The 16,916-nt window shown below is 57.3% G+C and overlaps 2 protein-coding genes across 5 annotated transcripts in view; one reads left to right on the forward strand and one right to left on the reverse strand.

Moving 5' to 3' along the window:
• STAT6 (signal transducer and activator of transcription 6) overlaps positions 1–8,485 on the forward strand; it is a 15,107-nt gene extending 6,622 nt beyond the window's left edge. For both annotated transcript variants that reach the window (XM_017643386.3, XM_073213404.1), the window contains 16 exons: positions 193–341; positions 918–1,049; positions 1,179–1,367; positions 1,691–1,778; positions 1,894–2,016; positions 2,584–2,676; positions 2,996–3,202; positions 4,446–4,540; positions 4,634–4,770; positions 5,098–5,244; positions 5,442–5,505; positions 5,606–5,716; positions 5,909–5,992; positions 6,806–6,871; positions 6,960–7,088; positions 7,180–8,485. In XM_017643386.3, the coding sequence (XP_017498875.2) occupies positions 193–341; positions 918–1,049; positions 1,179–1,367; positions 1,691–1,778; positions 1,894–2,016; positions 2,584–2,676; positions 2,996–3,202; positions 4,446–4,540; positions 4,634–4,770; positions 5,098–5,244; positions 5,442–5,505; positions 5,606–5,716; positions 5,909–5,992; positions 6,806–6,871; positions 6,960–7,088; positions 7,180–7,369 (2,004 nt within the window). In that variant the 3' untranslated portion in view covers positions 7,370–8,485. The remainder of the gene's footprint in view (positions 1–192; positions 342–917; positions 1,050–1,178; positions 1,368–1,690; positions 1,779–1,893; positions 2,017–2,583; positions 2,677–2,995; positions 3,203–4,445; positions 4,541–4,633; positions 4,771–5,097; positions 5,245–5,441; positions 5,506–5,605; positions 5,717–5,908; positions 5,993–6,805; positions 6,872–6,959; positions 7,089–7,179) is intronic.
• On the reverse strand, positions 8,430–15,019 carry NAB2 (NGFI-A binding protein 2). 3 transcript variants are annotated; one of them, XM_073213405.1, is made up of 8 exons: positions 14,113–15,016; positions 13,417–13,645; positions 11,829–12,702; positions 11,285–11,418; positions 10,906–10,957; positions 10,678–10,810; positions 10,278–10,469; positions 8,430–9,291 (listed from the first exon to the last, which is right to left on the reverse strand). In XM_073213405.1, exons 3-8 carry the CDS (start codon positions 12,684–12,686, stop codon positions 9,182–9,184), a joined length of 1,479 nt encoding a protein of 492 aa, XP_073069506.1. In that variant the 5' UTR covers positions 12,687–12,702; positions 13,417–13,645; positions 14,113–15,016; the 3' UTR covers positions 8,430–9,181. The 3 variants fall into 3 exon arrangements, with proteins under 3 accessions (XP_073069506.1, XP_017498878.3, XP_017498879.3); XM_017643389.3 differs by lacking the exon at positions 13,417–13,645 and having other exon boundaries at positions 14,113–15,014; XM_017643390.3 differs by lacking the exons at positions 10,278–10,469; positions 13,417–13,645 and having other exon boundaries at positions 14,113–15,019.
• Between the last annotated feature and the right edge of the window lie 1,897 nt (positions 15,020–16,916).

The following is a 16,916-nucleotide window of genomic DNA, read 5'->3' on the forward strand; positions in this document are numbered from 1 at the left end:
TGGGCTGAGAGGTGGGGATTGTGTTCCAAGTGCAATCTTTGAGGGGTCTCAGATCTCTGGAGATTAGACCTCAGAGAGACACAGACTGCAGTGGGGCAAGGAATGCCAGAGGGGTGAGAAAGAACATACTATCTTTAGGAGCAGGCTGAGGAGGCAGTGTGTGGCCCTGGCTCAGGTCATCCCTGCCCACAGGCCCTGGCCACGTTGCTGCAGGAGACCATCGGTGAGCTGGAGGCTGCCCAGGCCCTGGTGCTGAAGAGGATCCAGATTTGGAAACGGCAGCAGCAGCTGGCAGGGAATGGTGCACCCTTTGAGGAGAGCCTGGCTCCACTACAGGAGAGGTTGGGGCAGGGCTGGCGGGGGAGGGGCGCAGGGGCTACACACCTGCTGTCCCTGCAGGAGAACCCACGGGTGTGAGATAGAAAAAAACAGACGAGTGGGCCTTGGAGTGGACCAGGATTCAGGGGAGCCAGCTGCAGCAGAGCTGTGCACACTGCTGTTCAGTCTTGTCCTTTATAAGCATGCCTGACCAAGGGTGCTCTAGCGGGAGCTCACCCAAATGATGGTTTTCTTTTCCAACCCTGAGCCCAGAGCCTTCTACTTGGTCTATTGAATGAGGACACCTTTCAATTTGCACAAAAACGCCATGGGTGCTGGCAGCTGATCTGGGTACTAGAGCTTCAGGGAAGAGGTAGCTGGGTTTCCACAGGGGGTCCAGGTACTGAAAAAGAATCTTCTATCCAGAGCCAGAGAAGGCCCCAGAATCCCTTAAGCTCAGGTGTCTTGCAGCCACACCCATTGCCACTCCCACCCCTCCACACACACTGTCCTGCTTTCCTCCTGGGTTTAGAGAAAGGGGATTTGGCTGGAGAAGGCAGCCTGAATCCTGTGCCCCCTGACCACTGTCCTGGCCCCAGGTGTGAGAGCCTGGTGGACATTTATTCCCAGCTGCAGCAGGAGGTGGGGATGGCTGGCGGGGAGCTTGAGCCTAAGACGCAGGCAGTGCTGATCAGCCAGCTGGATGAAGTCCTGCGAACCCTTGTCACCAGGTATGCCCTGCGAGCTTCGAGCCTGGCCCAGAGCAGACCCAGGAAGGAAGGAAGAGGGCTAGAGCTGTGGCGGAGGACAGAAGAGCACCTGGTTGCTAACTCCCCTTGTGTCTTCCTCGCTCCTCCCAGCTCTTTCCTGGTGGAGAAGCAGCCCCCACAGGTTCTGAAGACTCAGACCAAGTTCCAGGCTGGGGTTCGATTTCTGCTGGGCCTGCGGCTCCTGGGGGCCCCATCCAAGCCTCCACTGGTTAGGGCTGACATGGTGACCGAGAAGCAGGCGAGGGAGCTGAGCATGGCCCAGGGACCTGGGGCTGGAGTGTAAGCTGGGGCTGGAGGAGGCCTCTTAGGGTGGTGGAGGCTAGAGGAGCTGGGAGGACTGGCACCACAAAGAGCAGGGTGATGAGGAGGGGACTGCGGGATGTGGGGACCCTGAATGGTCAAGTCAGAGGAAGGAGAGGGGCCCACCAGGGTGGCATGGGGGCCTCACAATTTGGCCAAGATGGAGACTCCATCCTGAAGAAGCCAAGCAGGGAGATGGAGCTCTGGGGCCCTTGGCCATGCCCTTCACCATGGTCCTGAGCCCCTCCTCCCACCTGGCCCAGCCGCAAGGAGCCTACTCACTCTCTGACCTCCCCTGCTAGAGAAAGCACGGGGGAAATCCTCAACAACACCGTGCCACTGGAGAACAGCATTCCTGGGAACTGCTGCTCTGCCCTCTTCAAGAACCTGGTGAGGGCTTCAGGGAGCTGTGGGCCGGGGTCTGCAGACTTGGGCTGTCCTGGGAGAGGGTGTTGGCACCCTGGTCTCTGCCCTCAGCCCTGCTCTCCCTCACCCTACCCCACAGCTTCTGAAGAAGATCAAGCGGTGCGAGCGGAAGGGCACGGAGTCTGTTACGGAGGAGAAGTGTGCCGTGCTGTTCTCCACCAGCTTCACACTTGGCTCCAGCAAGCTCCCCGTCCAGCTGCAGGTGAGGGGAGGCCCTGGCCTGCCCAGTCCAGGCCCTAGGCCCCACGTGCCACACACGGAGGCCTGGATCCTCATCTCTTGTGACTCCCATACCTGTGTGTGGCAGGTGCTCCTGGGCCAGGGTGAGCCCAGGGGCAGGAACAGGGAGTGCATGCTGGGAATAATAGTGTGGTGGAAACCAATGCGGTTATACCCTTTTTATAGGCCAGGCTGCTGTTTTAAGAACAATACTCACATACTTGATTTTCACAGTAACATTATGAGGTAGGTACCATTACTAGCCTCATTCTACAGACGAGGACGCTGAGGCAGACAGATTGATTAATTTTCCCAGGTTACACAGCTCCTGTGTTGGAGCTGACATTTGAAATCTGGAGGTCTGGCTCCCTAGCACTGACTCACTTTTCTACAGGGAGGCCCTAATTGAGCTCCTGAAAGTGTTTGATAACATACCACGATCTTTTAAGTATGTTGTGTGAATCCGATAGCTTCCCCATACCCTTGGAGCCAGCCGAGGAGGAAGCCCCTTGTCCCAGTAAAAAGAACCCCCTTTCCTTATCCCCTGCAGGCCCTGTCTCTGCCTCTGGTGGTCATTGTCCATGGTAACCAAGACAACAATGCAAAAGCCACCATCCTGTGGGACAATGCCTTCTCTGAGATGGTGAGGAAAGACCTGGAGCAGGGGCAGGAGGTAGGGTGGGCTGTGACATGGGGGATGCAGGCTGGTGGGACAGCCCGTTCAAATGGGAGTGATCTCCACTCCTCAGGGACCTGCCTTCGTACTTCTGACCTCTTTGCATGCCAGCCTTATGATGTTGAAGTGTCCTAAACTACGGTTGCAAAACACTATCTTTGAGCATGAGCTCAGGGGCACAATGTCTGGGAGGGGTAACCTTGAGCTGGTGGGAAGTGTGAAGGCCTTCCTGAGGAAGAACAGGGATGATAGCCTGGGGCACCCTTTCCTTCTCCCCTCTCCCCAGGACCGTGTGCCCTTTGTGGTGGCTGAGCGGGTGCCCTGGGAAAAGATGTGTGAAACTCTGAACCTCAAGTTTATGGCTGAGGTGGGGACCAACCGGGGACTACTGCCAGAGCACTTCCTCTTCCTGGCCCAGAAGATCTTCAATGACAACAGCCTCAGCATGGAAGCCTTCCAGCACCGTTCTGTGTCCTGGTCACAGTTCAACAAGGTCATTCCCCTGCCCTTTGGACCTCCCATCCTCACAAGCTCTTCATGCCTGGGCCACTCAGGGCCTCCCCAACCTCAGCCCAGGAACTGACTGTTGGGGTCTTCACTATGCCTGGCATGTCTATCAGGAAGGCCCCTGTCATGACCCAAGCAGGAAAACAAACCCCTCAGCTCCAGGGGTTGGCCTGGAGGCTGCGTCCTCTGGCATCCTTCAGATTTTGGGCTGGGGGCCCTCTGTCCTCCCCCTCTTTACCAGCGACTGTCATGACTTACCTAGATTATGTGTACACACAGTTCTGACTCAAAATGACTTTGACCCATTGGGAAAATAGTTCCTATTGTAAAAACCTGGATGAAGTTCCACAAGAACACATGCAGTAATACTGGCTACTGTGTGCTGATAGCTGACTATATGCCAGACATTGCACTCAGCGCTTGACGTATGTTACCTCATTTAATCCTTCCAACATCCCTTTGAGGTAGGTACTATTATTATCCTCACTTTACAGACGAGGAACCTGATGCTCAAAGGGGATACATGGTTTGTCCAAGGCCTCACAGCAGACAAGTGGCATGCCTGCGATGGAACCCCATATTTTTGACTCTTGCTTTTAGCTACTATGTTTTACTGCCTCCAAAATAAGTTGTCTTTGGACTGGCTCTGTTACAAGAGCAGCGGAGAAGGATCTTGGTTTCTTGGTTGATGGCTAGCTGGGTAAATGCAGTCGTGTTCTGCTCTGTTAGAAAAAAAAGAAGATTGAAAAGCTCACGTGGCCAGAGGATGTGTTAACAAAAGGAGCAGGACATTCATACCCAGGAAGCCACCTTCTCTGGATCCCACTTCTGCCAAGCTTCATTAGGGAGGGGTGAACCCCAGGGTTATGAGGGACTCCACACCAGACTTCCTGGGCTAAACATGAGCTCTTCCTCTAACCAGCAGTGTGGACCTGGGCAAGTTATTTGAATCTAACCTTTCTGGGTTTCCATTTCTCCATCTGTAAGGTGAGTTAGTTAGAGGACCTACTTCCATAGGCTTGCAAAGATCAGGTAAATTAATTTATGGAAAGGGCTTAGAATCCTTCCTGGAGCACGGTAAAGGTGAGTGTTGGTTGTTGTCATTTTTTGGTCCACTTTGGTCTCCGTGCCCTGGGACTGTGTCATGTGGACACTCGGCTCAGTGCCTGCAACAACCCCTCCAGCTCTGGCCCTCCTGTGCCCACACCAGCTCCCCTCTTCTCCCACAGGAGATCCTGCTGGGGCGTGGCTTCACATTTTGGCAGTGGTTTGATGGTGTCCTGGACCTCACCAAACGTTGTCTCCGGAGCTACTGGTCAGATCGGTGAGTCCCTGTCTTGGCTGGCCTGAGCAGCTGTGCCTCCAGCTCCCACTCCACACCCAGTGTCCCCAACCCCGTCCTCTCCTCCCTGGCCAGGCTGATCATTGGCTTTATCAGCAAACAGTACGTCACTAGCCTTCTTGTCAACGAGCCTGATGGAACCTTCCTCCTTCGCTTCAGCGACTCAGAGATTGGAGGCATCACCATTGCCCATGTCATCTGGGGCCAGGATGGTGAGGCCACCCCAGCCAGTCCTCTGCCTCTGTGCCTGTGCCCTCTGGGGTTTCTTCTGGGAAGGAAATGTCTTGACCTTCCTTGATGACAACTCTGCTCTTCAGGAGGCTCTTCCTTAGGTCCAGCTTCTCTCCCTTCTGTGGTCTGAATGTCTACCTTCTCACTGTGGGCTCTGTGGGAATGGATTGGAGGCTTTCCCCACCTCAGGACCCCTAGTCTGGCTCCTCTCCCCGTTGCCTTGATAGATTGAGAATGAAGCCTGTGGTGGGACGGTGGAGGGGAATAAAGTCTGGGCAGGGGCACTCAGGGTCTCATTCCTATTGTAGGCTCCCCGCAGATAGAGAACATCCAGCCATTCTCTGCCAAAGACCTGTCCATTCGCTCACTGGGGGACCGAATCCGGGACCTTGCTCAGCTCAAAAACCTCTACCCCAAGAAACCCAAGGACGAGGCTTTCCGGAGCCACTACAAGCGTGAGCTGGAGCTGGCAGTTCTGACTCCTTCCTGTTACCCATCCCCACCCTGCTCCCAGCTGCCCCCGCCCTGCCCACTATGTGTCATCCCTGATTTCTCTCTCCATTTTTGTAGCCCCAATTTTCCTACCCACCCACATTTTCATCTCCCTCCTAACCCTGCGTGCTCCACGGCTTTCTTTCCTCCCCCACAACAGCTGAACAGATGGGTAAGGATGGCAGGGGTTATGTCCCAGCTTCCATCAAGATGACTGTGGAAAGGTGAGTGGTGGTGTGAAGGGTGTGTGGGGCCTGGTACTTACTTGCAGGAAGGGGTGGTAGAATGTCAGTCACCCATACCACGCCCCCTTCCGGCCTCCAGGGACCAGCCACTTCCCACCCTGGAGCCCCAGATACCTTCCATGGTGCCCACATACGATCTTGGAATGGCCCCTGATTCCTCCATGAACATGCAGCTTGGCCCAGATACGGTGTAAGGAGCCTGAGAGATGGGGATGGGAGGGGTCTGTGCAGCTGGGCTCTCAGTGTGGGCAGCTAGGAGAGCTGGCACTGGGGGCTCAAGTAGGGACTTTCCTTTCCACAAAAGGAAAATCCCTACCTTGAGGCAGGGCGTGGGGTGTCGAGGAGAAGGGCTGATGTTAGGGGGTCTGCTTTCTTTCCCCAGGCCCCAGGTGTACCCACCACACGCTCACTCATATCCAGCCCTACCCCTGGAAGAATCAGTCAGTGTGTTGCCAACCTTCCAGGAGTAAGTGGGAGAACCTCTTTGGGACTGGGTTACCCCCTGCAAGGGACATGGGCATTTGCCTTTGTTAGGAGAGGAACTTCTGTGTGAAAGGGGCAGCAGAAGCTAACACCCCAGCTTCTGCCACTCCACTGAGGCTTTAGCCCTTAGGGCTCAGAACTCCCAGCTAGAGTTCCAGCTCCTGCACTTACTGACTGGTAAGGTTCTTAACTCTGGCACCTCAGCTGTAAAATGGGGAATAGTGATACAGTAATCCCTTCCTCATAGGATCGTTGTGCAGGTTGGTTAATATGTGTGAAGTTGCGCATAGTATCTGGCTCACAGCAAGAGTTATGTAGGTATTTGTATCCTCTCTCCTGCCCCTGAAATCCACTGTCATTTATCTGCAGTCTTGATTTTTATTTATTTGTCTGTTTTGGCCTTGCTTTTGGCCTTGAAGTGGCCTAGACATCTTTGTTCCCCAGGCAACACTCAGGTGCTTTACTAACTAGTCAAGGCACAGCTTATCCTCTCTCAGGAGTTGAAGTGGGGGTGGGGACCAGGGGGATCTAGAACCATCAAAGTTCAGAGTCCAAGGAAGCATTGGGAATTAGCTAATCCAGCTCTCCTCTCCTCTCCTCCTCCCACCCCACTCCCAGTCCCCAACACACACACATTTTACAGATTAGAAGATTTAGCTCACAACTAGAGAAGGCTCGCAGAGGGCTATGCATCAGAATAAGGACCTCGAACTTGTTGCTATTCAGTGGTCTTGACTTTGCCATACTGTCCTTGCCCAGTCTTCCTTTCTGACTATGCCCTCCTTCCTGCCTCCAGACCTCACCTGCAGATGCCCCCCAGCTTGAGCCAGATGAGCCTGCCCTTTGACCAACCTCTCCCTCAGTGAGTAACCACCCATCTGGATCCCATGCTCCCCATTCATTCCTAGCCTCACTCTTCACCTCCTATCTTACTTTTCTGGTCCCTGCAGGGGCCTGATGCCATGCCAGTCTCAGGAGCAGGCCGTGTCCAGCCCTGAGCCCCTGCTGTGCTCAGATGTGACCATGGCAGAAGATAGCTGCCTGAGCCAGCCAGTTGGAAGTTTCCCTCAGGGCACTTGGTGAGTGGTGGCCTGGGAGCTGTCGGCTGGGTGGGGGCTAGAGGAGTGGATGCCAAGCCTACCCCACTGCTTCTCCCCTTCCTCTCTGCAGGGTCAGTGAAGACATGTTCCCACCCTTGCTGCCTCCCACTGAACAGGACCTCACCAAGCTTCTCCTGGAGGGGCAAGGGGAGTCAGGGGGAGGGTCCTTGGGAGCCCAGCCTCTACTTCAGCCCTCCCCCTATGGGCAGTCTGGGATCTCAATGTCCCACCTGGACCTAAGGGCCAACCCTAGTTGGTGATCCCAGCCAGAGGGGGAACCCAGAGACAGCTCTTTCACCCCCACAGACCTGCTCTGGACAGCTGCCCATGCTCCTGCCAGCAGCAGGTGGGGTGCCCCCCACCCCCACCTACTCCCTGGCCAAGAGGAAGACTGCCATAAGAATGCACAGTGGGTGGAGCCCATCCACATCTTCCTTCCTTCCTACCACACACCCGTCCCCACCTTCCAGAACTGGAAGAGAAATGCAGGTTCTAAAGTGAGACACACCACAGCACGCCTGCACATGCAGAACACACAGCTCTCCTTGGAAGATGGGAATGAGCAGGAAGGGGGCTAGGCAAGAGCACAGTTTAGGGCATGGAGGGCCTCTCCACCCTCTCCCAGCCAGGGCCCAGGCTGCCTGTGTAGAAACATGCAGACATGTGCACATTTGCAGTAGATAGGATGGAGGGATGACTCCCAGCCTGGGGTGATGGGAAGCAGTACAGGACACCCTGGGTGGGAAGAGGGGGAGGGTCTGTGCATCTGGTTACTGATGTGGGTTTTGTCCAGATTAAAAAACAAATCCCAAACAGCCCCAAATTACTGTCAGTCAGATGTTTGGTTATGTGTAGGTGATTGGGCAGAAGTACAAGGGCTGTTTGTGCATAGGTGTGTGAAAGTGTGTGTACCTGAGACATGTTAATATAGAGATGTTCACGTTACTTGTATGGCCACATAGAAAACATGTCCGATTTTGCCTGAGTGACACCACAAGTTTGGAAGTATAAGACACTGCACACACACCAAGTGAGTGTGCTTGCCTCTTTGATGTATGCTAACTGCAATGTACTCAGCTTTGAGTATGGCTTTGTCCAGCTGGGTCTATGTGGCTGTGACATCTGTATGTGGCTGCAGCTTCAGTGGCCAATCTTGCATGGAGATAGTGGGTGAGTCTGGGGCCCAGGCTCGTGGTCCTCTCAGTGTATGAGGGGGCCTACCCACTGCTTCCTTCCTATTCCCCATCCTTCTTGCCAGCTTCCTTCCATTCCCCCATCCCATACCACCCTTTCTCCCTCTTTGTGGTGGGGGGTCATAGATCCTAAGCCATAAAATAAATTTTATTTCAAAATAACAAAATAAATAATCTACTGTACACTATCTGAAAAGAAAGATGCTCTAACTGCTCAGACAGGTGCTGTGGTCCAGCCTCCAAGGGAGACCTGAGTCCAACCCAGGCCTCCCCAGGGAGCCAGTGAAGGGGATCCTACTCCCACCACTCCCAAAAGGGAGGAAGGAAAGAATTGCTGAGGACTTGGGGGGAAAGATGAGGATAGGTGGGCAAACTGCAGCACTTGTTAAATTAAAGAAACAAACTAGAAGCACAAAAATGGGGGAGGAAAAGATGAGAGGAACAAGTCCAGTGCTCCCAGGCCCCCAGTTCTGGGGGGAAACGTTTCCATTTTTAGCTGCTGGACCTTTTCAGGAAAGTCCCCCTTTCCCCCATGTCCAAACTGAGTCCAACTGCTCACACCACTGGTTCAAATTAGAGAGAACAGGAGTGTGTTGTGTCAGGGAGGGAAGAACCCCAAATGCCCTGGGGGCAGAGTCCTTGCCCCATTGTTCTCGGCAAGGGTGAGGGGGCACCACACACCCTCTTTGTGTCCTCTCGCCAGGCCCCTTGCTCGTTATTGCTTGAAGCTCCATAGTTCTATGTCCATGGAGCAGGTGGGGAGGCAGGAGAAGAGCAGCAGCAGGATCCAGGCTGTGATGAGATGCCTGGGATTGAGGGTGTGAGGGTCTGCGTGAGCCAGAAGTCCGGCTCCTGGCTCTGATGACACCAGTCCACCTCTCACTGCCGGCTGGCCTCAGCCTCCACTTTAACGCTGCTCCTGCGACCTTCCACCAAAGCAGGATGGGGTCCTGGGGCAGGGCATCGGTCCAGTAGCCCTTCCTCAAACTCTGCAGGGAGAAGGGGCAGGTTAGGAGGCTGTGGGGTGGACGCTGCACAGAGGGGTGGTTGAGAACAGAGGCAGGGTAGAGAAGGCTGCAAAGATGAGCTTCATTTACTCAATTACTGCCTCTTGCCCACCATGTGTGTATGGAGGGAGGTTCCATACCCAGATGTGTGCCCCCTCCCCTTTCTAGCTGTGTGTAGCTCTCTGTCTCTGCATGTGCCTCTTTCTCTGTCTCTCCCGCCTCCGTTCTCCTGGAATTTCTGGTTCTGTCAGGAGCTGTGGGGGTGGCTTGGCTCTGACCTCTCCCCTTCCCCCTTCCCCAGGCTCTGCCTCCCCCATTTTATCCCTGGCCCCCTCCCAGGCCCCACCCACCCTACCATGCCCCCCATCAAGTTCTTAGAAGCCAAATCAGGGGGAATACAGGAAGCCAGCCTCCCAGCTCCTCCCCCAAGAAGAGCCCCCCTTCCAGTCCCCACCCCCACTTCCCACCCACACGCAGTTTAAAAATACCAAGCCAGGGTTGGTGGCTTTGTCTGCTGCATCACTCTCAGCCCAGCCGCTGCCCGGCCCTCTGCTGGCTGACTCCCTCTTCCCCATCGGCACACAAAGCACCCCCCTCTTGGCTCCTCAGCTTCCACACTGGGTAACCTCCCCCACCCCCCCAAGTCCTAGACTGCTCCACCCTCCTGCCCTGGTGGAAGTTATAGCCAAGTTTCCCTTCCTGCTCCCCTTCAATGCCCCATTCACTGTGCCCCTGCTCACCCCAGTTCCCCATTCACAGAGCTCCAATAGGGTCAGACTCTCCCCAGAGTGAACAGCCCTGCACAGTCCTCCTCTCCTCAGCCCAAGGCCTGGCTGGCTGGAGCACGACCCTCCTACAGCTCTGAGGACTGTGCCCCTCTTTCTTCCACCTGGCCCCAGGGACACCAGGATTGCTGTGTGGGCCTGGGTGGTGGGGGTGCTTGGGGACAGCACTGCTGGCTGCCTCACCTGCGAGAGGTGGCTTCGCAGGCACACAGGGGCTGAGGCGGCCCATGCGGTCATGGGAGACGAGGCGGGCTAGCCGCAGCCCCTCATCCATCAGTGTCTGCTGCAGGATGTGGCGGCTCCACAGCCCATGGGCTGGCAATGCCAGAGGCAGGTCAGCAGGGGGCGGCGTCAGCCTTGGGCATGACCCCACAGCTGTGGGCATGGGCATGGGTCAGATAAGGGACTACAGTCACCGCAAACCCCACCCTCAACCACACAGCCAAACCCATAGGCCCAGGCCCTTTTGCCCCCATCCAGCCAGGCCTCCCAACCCTGTTCCAGGCAGTTGCCCCCTGGCTCCCTCCTCCCACAACCTCCATCCCACCACCGTAAGAAAAGAAGTGTTCTGATGCACACTTACCCTGCAAGTGTCCATCTAGACTCTCCCCAGACAGGCTGGCACTGTCTTCCTCCAGGCTGGGGCGGTATGGGGGTGCATAGGACTCAGGGCCTGGGGGAGGTTGCTGGATTTCAGAGTGACTTTGCTCTCCAACCTGTGGATGCCCCAAATGAGGAAATGAGGGCCTGGCAAGGGAGGGTGTTGGGGAAAGGCTATGCTAACCCCCTTCATGCAGCCTGGAAAACCTACCTCCTGTTTTAGCTTCTTGAGTGGGGGGCCTCCCAATTCTTCAGAGTGGAGCCTGCAAAGATGGAGAGGAATAAGGAGGGTGAGGGACACAAGATGGTTGGGGCCCGGAACCTGGTGAGGGGCTTGCATTATTTCAAGACTCCAGAAAGAAACTGGCTGACCAGGAGTCTCCAAATTGGCACTATTTTTGTGGGTGGTCAGAGGGAACCTGAGATAAATGGAAGGAGGAATCAGACCTTAGATAAGTGGATTTAGCTAAAGACAGGCCATGTAGGTGGGTGGGCAGCAGGCCTAGAGGTACCTGAACTGGAGATTAGGGTGTAACTCAGCTCCTTGGCAGGATTCTAATCTAGGAAGGACCTGGAGAAGGGAGTCTCACCTGGAGCCCTTCAAGGAGGACAGGTAGGTGCTCTCTCGGGCTACCTGGCGTGACAGGGAGAAGAGCTCCACCCTGCGCAGTAAGAGCGTGTTGTCCCTCATGCAGAACTGGGCAGCAGCCTCATTGATGGTCAGCTGTGGAGGGCAGAGCAGTCAGAATCCTCCCTCCTCTGCCCAGACCTCCTCACACCCCGTCAACCATCAGACAAATAAGGTCCCTCCATCAGATGTTTGCTTGGATTTTGACACAACGAAGGAGCTTTCTAAAGGAGGAAGACAAAGGCCAACACCCACAGCTTCCTAGGAACTCCTGGGGCCTCCTCTACTTCTGTGGGGTCCTGACCCCACGGGGCTGGACAGCTGGGCTCTTGCCTGTACCTCTGCTTTCCCCTCAGTAGTTGGGCTTTGGGGTGGTGTAGGAAGGGGGTCAGGGCCTGGGGTCCTGGTCAAGGGGCAATGAAAGAGTTGGGGAGTGTGAGGGTTCTCAGAGGTAAGCAGGTTGAGGCTTGGGAGACGAGCAAAGCGTGGGAGGCTGGGGTCCTCACCTCATGCAGGCTGAGCTGTTTGCCCTCCCGCCGCTTAGAATCAAAGCGGCCATAGATGATGCTGTATTTGCGGATCTCCTCCTCCTTCTGGCTGTCATTATCGTCCATCTCAAAGATGTGCCCCACGCTCCGTGCTAGCTTCTTGTTCAGCTTTAGCAGGGAAGTCACCTCCCCAGCATCCCCCCTTGGAAAGCTCCGGAAGATCCTCTCCACACTCTCCACCACCATGCGTACCATCTCTGGCTCCAGTCGATCTGGACCACCCCCAGCCCCAGCTGTTGCCAGCCCCCCAGCCCCAGTCCCCTCAGGGACTCCTCCCCCTCCAGGTGGGGAGAAAGGGGGTGAGCCAGTCTCCTCTTCTCCTCCCGCCCCAACGTCAGACTCTGGAGTGCTCTGGCCTGGCCAGATTCGGGGGTCCCCTGCCCCAGGTCCCCCAGGCAGTGGTGACAGCTTCTCTCCAAGTTCAAGGGGGCTCTTGGGGCTAAAACTTCGGGCACTGCCCGCCTTTTCCCCTGGGCTGCTGTGCCCGTTGCTTATGCTTCCTTTCCGGGTGCCTGCAGTCTCGGAGATCTTAAAGAGTGGAATGCTGGAGACAGGCACGGCAGGCACTGGCTGGCTGAAGAGCCCTGGATTGGTGGCCCACTCTCTCAGTGCCTTCTGCAGGCGTCGGACATGTAGGGGCTTGGTAGCCATGCCCACAAGTGCCATGATCTCTAGGAACTCCTCCTCACCAGCCTCGCATAGTTGCTGCACATCGTCCCCTCCCTGCTGGATGAAGGTCTCATAGTAGGAAAGGAGATTGGCGCGCTGCAGGACCCGGTACAGCTGCAGCTCCCCCAGGGTCCGAGGCAACGCCATGGCTCGGGCACTGGGCCTGAGAAGGAGGTACACAAGACAGAGAGGGGGCAGTCAGTGCAAGTCCCCCATGCAGGGTAACCCACAGTCACAACTGTCCTTTTTCTTGCCTGCTTTTCCCCTCTATTGAATGCTTTGTCTGCTTAGTGTCCAGGCCTGAGCACAGACTGTGAGAAAACAGGTAACAAGCATAGCCATGCTAGTACCATGTCAAACTGGCCAGAAGAACCAAACCAGTCCAGTCTCTGCAGAAATCAAAGGCTCTTAGCTAACACCCTCAGTTTGTACTTTTCTGGCTTAGGGCAAGGATACCTTGAGTGCTGAGACCAGCCTGCACAACCCCCGCGGGGGTGGAGGTAGGGATGGGGGTTGGATGAACCTCCCTCTCCAAAATACAATCCTCACCTTCCACCCTAAACACCCAGCAGTCACAGCATTACTCAAGGTGACTTCCCGCACTGAGGTGAATGTAGGACCCTTGTCGTCCCCACAGTGGACACCTGGGACCACTGCTGGCCAGCTTCACTCCCTCTTGGCATGCTGCCCAGGTGACTGAGGAGGGGTGTGGCCCTTTCCTTCTCAGTAGCCAGGTGGACCCCTGCTCCGCTCTCTGAAGCTCTCCCCTGGATTAGGCATTCCTGCACACTCCTGCTCTTTGTCCCAGGGACTCTCCTCTCTCCCAGGCTGTCCAATGCCCCTCAGCTGTCCCTTCTCCCAGAGTGCCCTTCCTCACCTACTCTATAGTAGGCACGGGGGACAGGAGAAGTTCCTCAATTGTTCTGCTCAGGGGCCGGTTCCGCCTGTACACACTCCCACAGTGGTAGCGTCTGTGGGCGAAAACCGCCCCAGGGCTCCCGCCTACCCTTTTCTCCCTCATTTTCCACCCACATATCCAAGTGCAGCGGCGGAAAGCTCCAGGCCCCTTGAAAGAGGGCCTGCACATCGATAGTCCTCTCCTCACGCTGTAAGTAAAGGTAAAGAAACAGGGAGGGACGCCTAAGGCATCTCTCATGCTCTCTTGGCTCGAAGACGCCGGCTTCTCCCGGACCCAGGGCCCGCGCGCTCCGTGCCAACCGCAGACTGAGCCAGCTGAGCCGCCCACCACCGGCACTGGTATCAGCTACAGCTCCTGGGCTTCCCCTGGAGCTTGGGTCCCCCACATTCTTTGCAGGGTCTCACATGACAGGTCATGCCCGCAGAGTAAACGGTGTGGGGGGAGTGGAGACTTAGGTACTATTCTTTCACATCCGGCTTCATCAGATTCCCTGCCTGCTCCCAGGGTCCCCTAATTCGAAGACGCACCCCCTTTTCCATCAGTCTCCACCCCCCACCCCCGTCCCCCTTTCCTTCGACCTCCGCCCTCCGGACCCCTTTCCTGAGTCCAGCTCCACCCATCTACACTCCCCGTCGCTTCCCTTTGCCCACTAACTTGAGTCTGGGCTGCGGGGTCCGGCGGGCGCTGTCCCCTCCTCCCGGCGGCTGCTCTGTTGTGGGGGAGGGCGCTCTGTGCATGGGCGGCCGGAGACCACCGGGGGGGCGTCGTTTTCGATGACCCGCGCTCGGCGCTCGGGACGCGCTGCACTCTTCCCGGTGCGCGAGGCCGTGTCCGCCGCCGTCCGGCTCAGTCCCTCCCTCCACGTCTCCTCTCTCCGAGCCTCCGCGCCACTGTAAGCGCCTCTGCCCCCCTCCCCAGCGGCACTGCCGCCTCTCCGCGCCTCCGCCTCCGCAGGACGCACGGGAGCGAGGCCCGGCGCTTCGCTGGCTGCCAGGCGGGCGGAGGGCGTGGGCAGAGCCGGGGCGGAGGCCGAGGTGGGGGGACGGGCGCCTGTGCCTTTCGGCAGGCTGTGGAGACGCCGCGACCGAGAGACAGAGAGGCGGAGACCTGGGGAGCAGGAGGCGGGGGCGGGGACTCAGAGCCGGGGCGCCGAACTGGGGTCTGAGCTGACCGAGGCCGGGAGTGGAAGGCGGGCTTGGGGACCGAGCGGGCGGGGCGAGGTCGCTCCGTGCCGCCCACGCCGGATGCACAGCCGGCCCTCTCCGCGCCCACGTACCCACGTGAGCGCCCAGCAGGCGACATTCCTCCTCCCCCACCTCCTCGGAGCGGGGAGCTGAATTTCGCCACCACGCACAGGTACACAAAGACCCAGAGAAGCGCACGGACCAGCACACGCGCCTGAACACCAACGCGGCCGCCCGCTGCCCACGCTGAGGCTTCGCGGCGCCGTGTGTGTGTGTGTGTGAGAGAGAGAGAGAGAGAGAGAGGGAGAGAGGGAGAGAGGGAGAGAGGGAGAGAGGGAGGGAGAGACAGAGACAGAGAGACAGAGACGGAGAGAGAGGTTGGGAGCGAGCCGGGAAAAGTTGCGAGGACTCCGAGCGCCGTTCCTCTAGTGCGTGCATGTGGCTCCCACGGGCCATGCATGCCCAATGGCAGGCGTGCGAGCAGGGTCCTCGGCTGACCCTTGGCCCAGCGCTATGCCCATCTCCAAGAGGGGTCATTTAAAGAGGCCCTTCTTGGAAACCCAGGCCTCCTCCATCCCCGTCTCTTGTCCGTGCCTAAGTTTGGAGAACCGGAGTGGGCGGGCTATACCAGAAGCTGCCATTAGATGAGCGTTGATTGGACGCGTCGGTTTTGTTAGCGCACAGGTCAGGCTCGAATGGGATGGGTACCGCGCCTTCTTCTACTCGTCACCCTATTTGCTGAGGCCTGGAACCCGCTTTTGGGGAATTCTGTGTGGCAAAGCTGTGATAGGGAGAACACCCCTTTTAGGGACGTCTATTAAAGGACTGCGCCCGAGAAAAGTCTAGTGGCAGACAGGAGACAGGGAAGGTCCAACGTGGCTCTGGGCGGAGGCGTTGGAGGGAGGAGCTCCTTTCGGGAGCCGAGCACCCCTCCGCCACCCACCACCCCTCCCCCCTTTGTTCCTTCCAGCCCCATCTGGTTCCCATTACACTCCCGCCCACGGTTGGGAGAGCTGGGTGGGGGGACTAGCGGGCGCACCAGGCCCCCGAGAAGAGGAAGGCAGCGGGGAGGGGTGGTTGTCCGGCGGGAAGCGAGCCGACTGGCCATAGGCAAGGCTCCTGGTCCAAGCTTCAGCCCCGCCCGCCAGTCCGCACATTTGAGTGGCTCGGGGCGGGCCTGGGCGTGTGGGCGGGGGCTGGTTCTTCATTCCGGCTCGGCGAGGGGACCTTTGCATCTCCGGTGGGGGCAGGAGGGGAGGAGGGTTGCATCACGGGGGGATTTCGGTATTTAAGAGTCTCTTCTCCATCCCACTAAGCGTTCCGAAACGGGGAGTGAGCAGAGTTCCCCTTCCAAATCCTTCCAGATGCTGGAAGGTTAGCCGGCTCCCCCCGGGGGCACCCCATGGCGCCCTCCGAAGTGTGTGGGCGCCCCACCCCCCCGGTTATTTTGGAGTCTGGGCTGCCAGCCGCTGGCCGCGGGTTTCCATGTGCCTCCTGCCCCCCCGCCCACACTCCCCGTGACGCACATCCTCCGCCCGCGCAGCCGCTGCTCCCGGCGCCCCCCTCCCTCCCACGCGGGTCTTTAGGGGCGGAGCCGAGCCCCCGGATCCAGAGGGGGACGCGGGAAGAGGAAAGGGTAGGGCTTGAAGCAAGTCGGGGGTGCAAACTAGGCGCTGTGCGCCTGGGTCTTGCCCTGGGCAGAGGATCGAGGAGGAGCCGATTCTAGAGCTTGGGTCCTGGAGCAGGAGCTCGGCCAGTAGGGTGACCAGGGGAAAAGAGCTGGCTGGGCCGGCCGACCCCTGGCGGAGCTTGGAGGGGTCTGTGTAGAGTGGAAGTCTCGAGTGTTTGTATCGTTAGTTCTCAGGATTGTCCTGAGGTTCAAATGAGAGAACATACAGGAAAACTACGTAAATTATAAATGCTAAGCAAATTTAAGACGATATTGCCAGTTTGTGTCTTTGTACCCTGATATTATGTATTTAAACGTTTCTTTACTTCCGCTTGGATGCCTGTGTGTGTCTCTCTCTCTAGGTTTGTATATGTGCCCCTATGTGTGGATTTAAAAATATGTAAATTTAAAAGACCATTGATTTGTCAAGCCCCGCCAGAGGCCCAGGGCGCCCCCATAGCTAGAGCTGCTGAGATGTCTGTTCTTCGCTTCCCTCCCACTCCTGCCTCCCCCAACTCCCTTCCTACTCCCTTCCGTTGATAACGAGGAATTTCCAGCCTTTAGCAAACGGAGAGAGACCGAGACAAAGAGCCTGAGACTGAGAA

The sequence above is a fragment of the Manis javanica genome, chromosome 10 (genome assembly GCF_040802235.1).
Source record: "Manis javanica isolate MJ-LG chromosome 10, MJ_LKY, whole genome shotgun sequence".
NCBI lineage: Eukaryota > Metazoa > Chordata > Mammalia > Pholidota > Manidae > Manis > Manis javanica.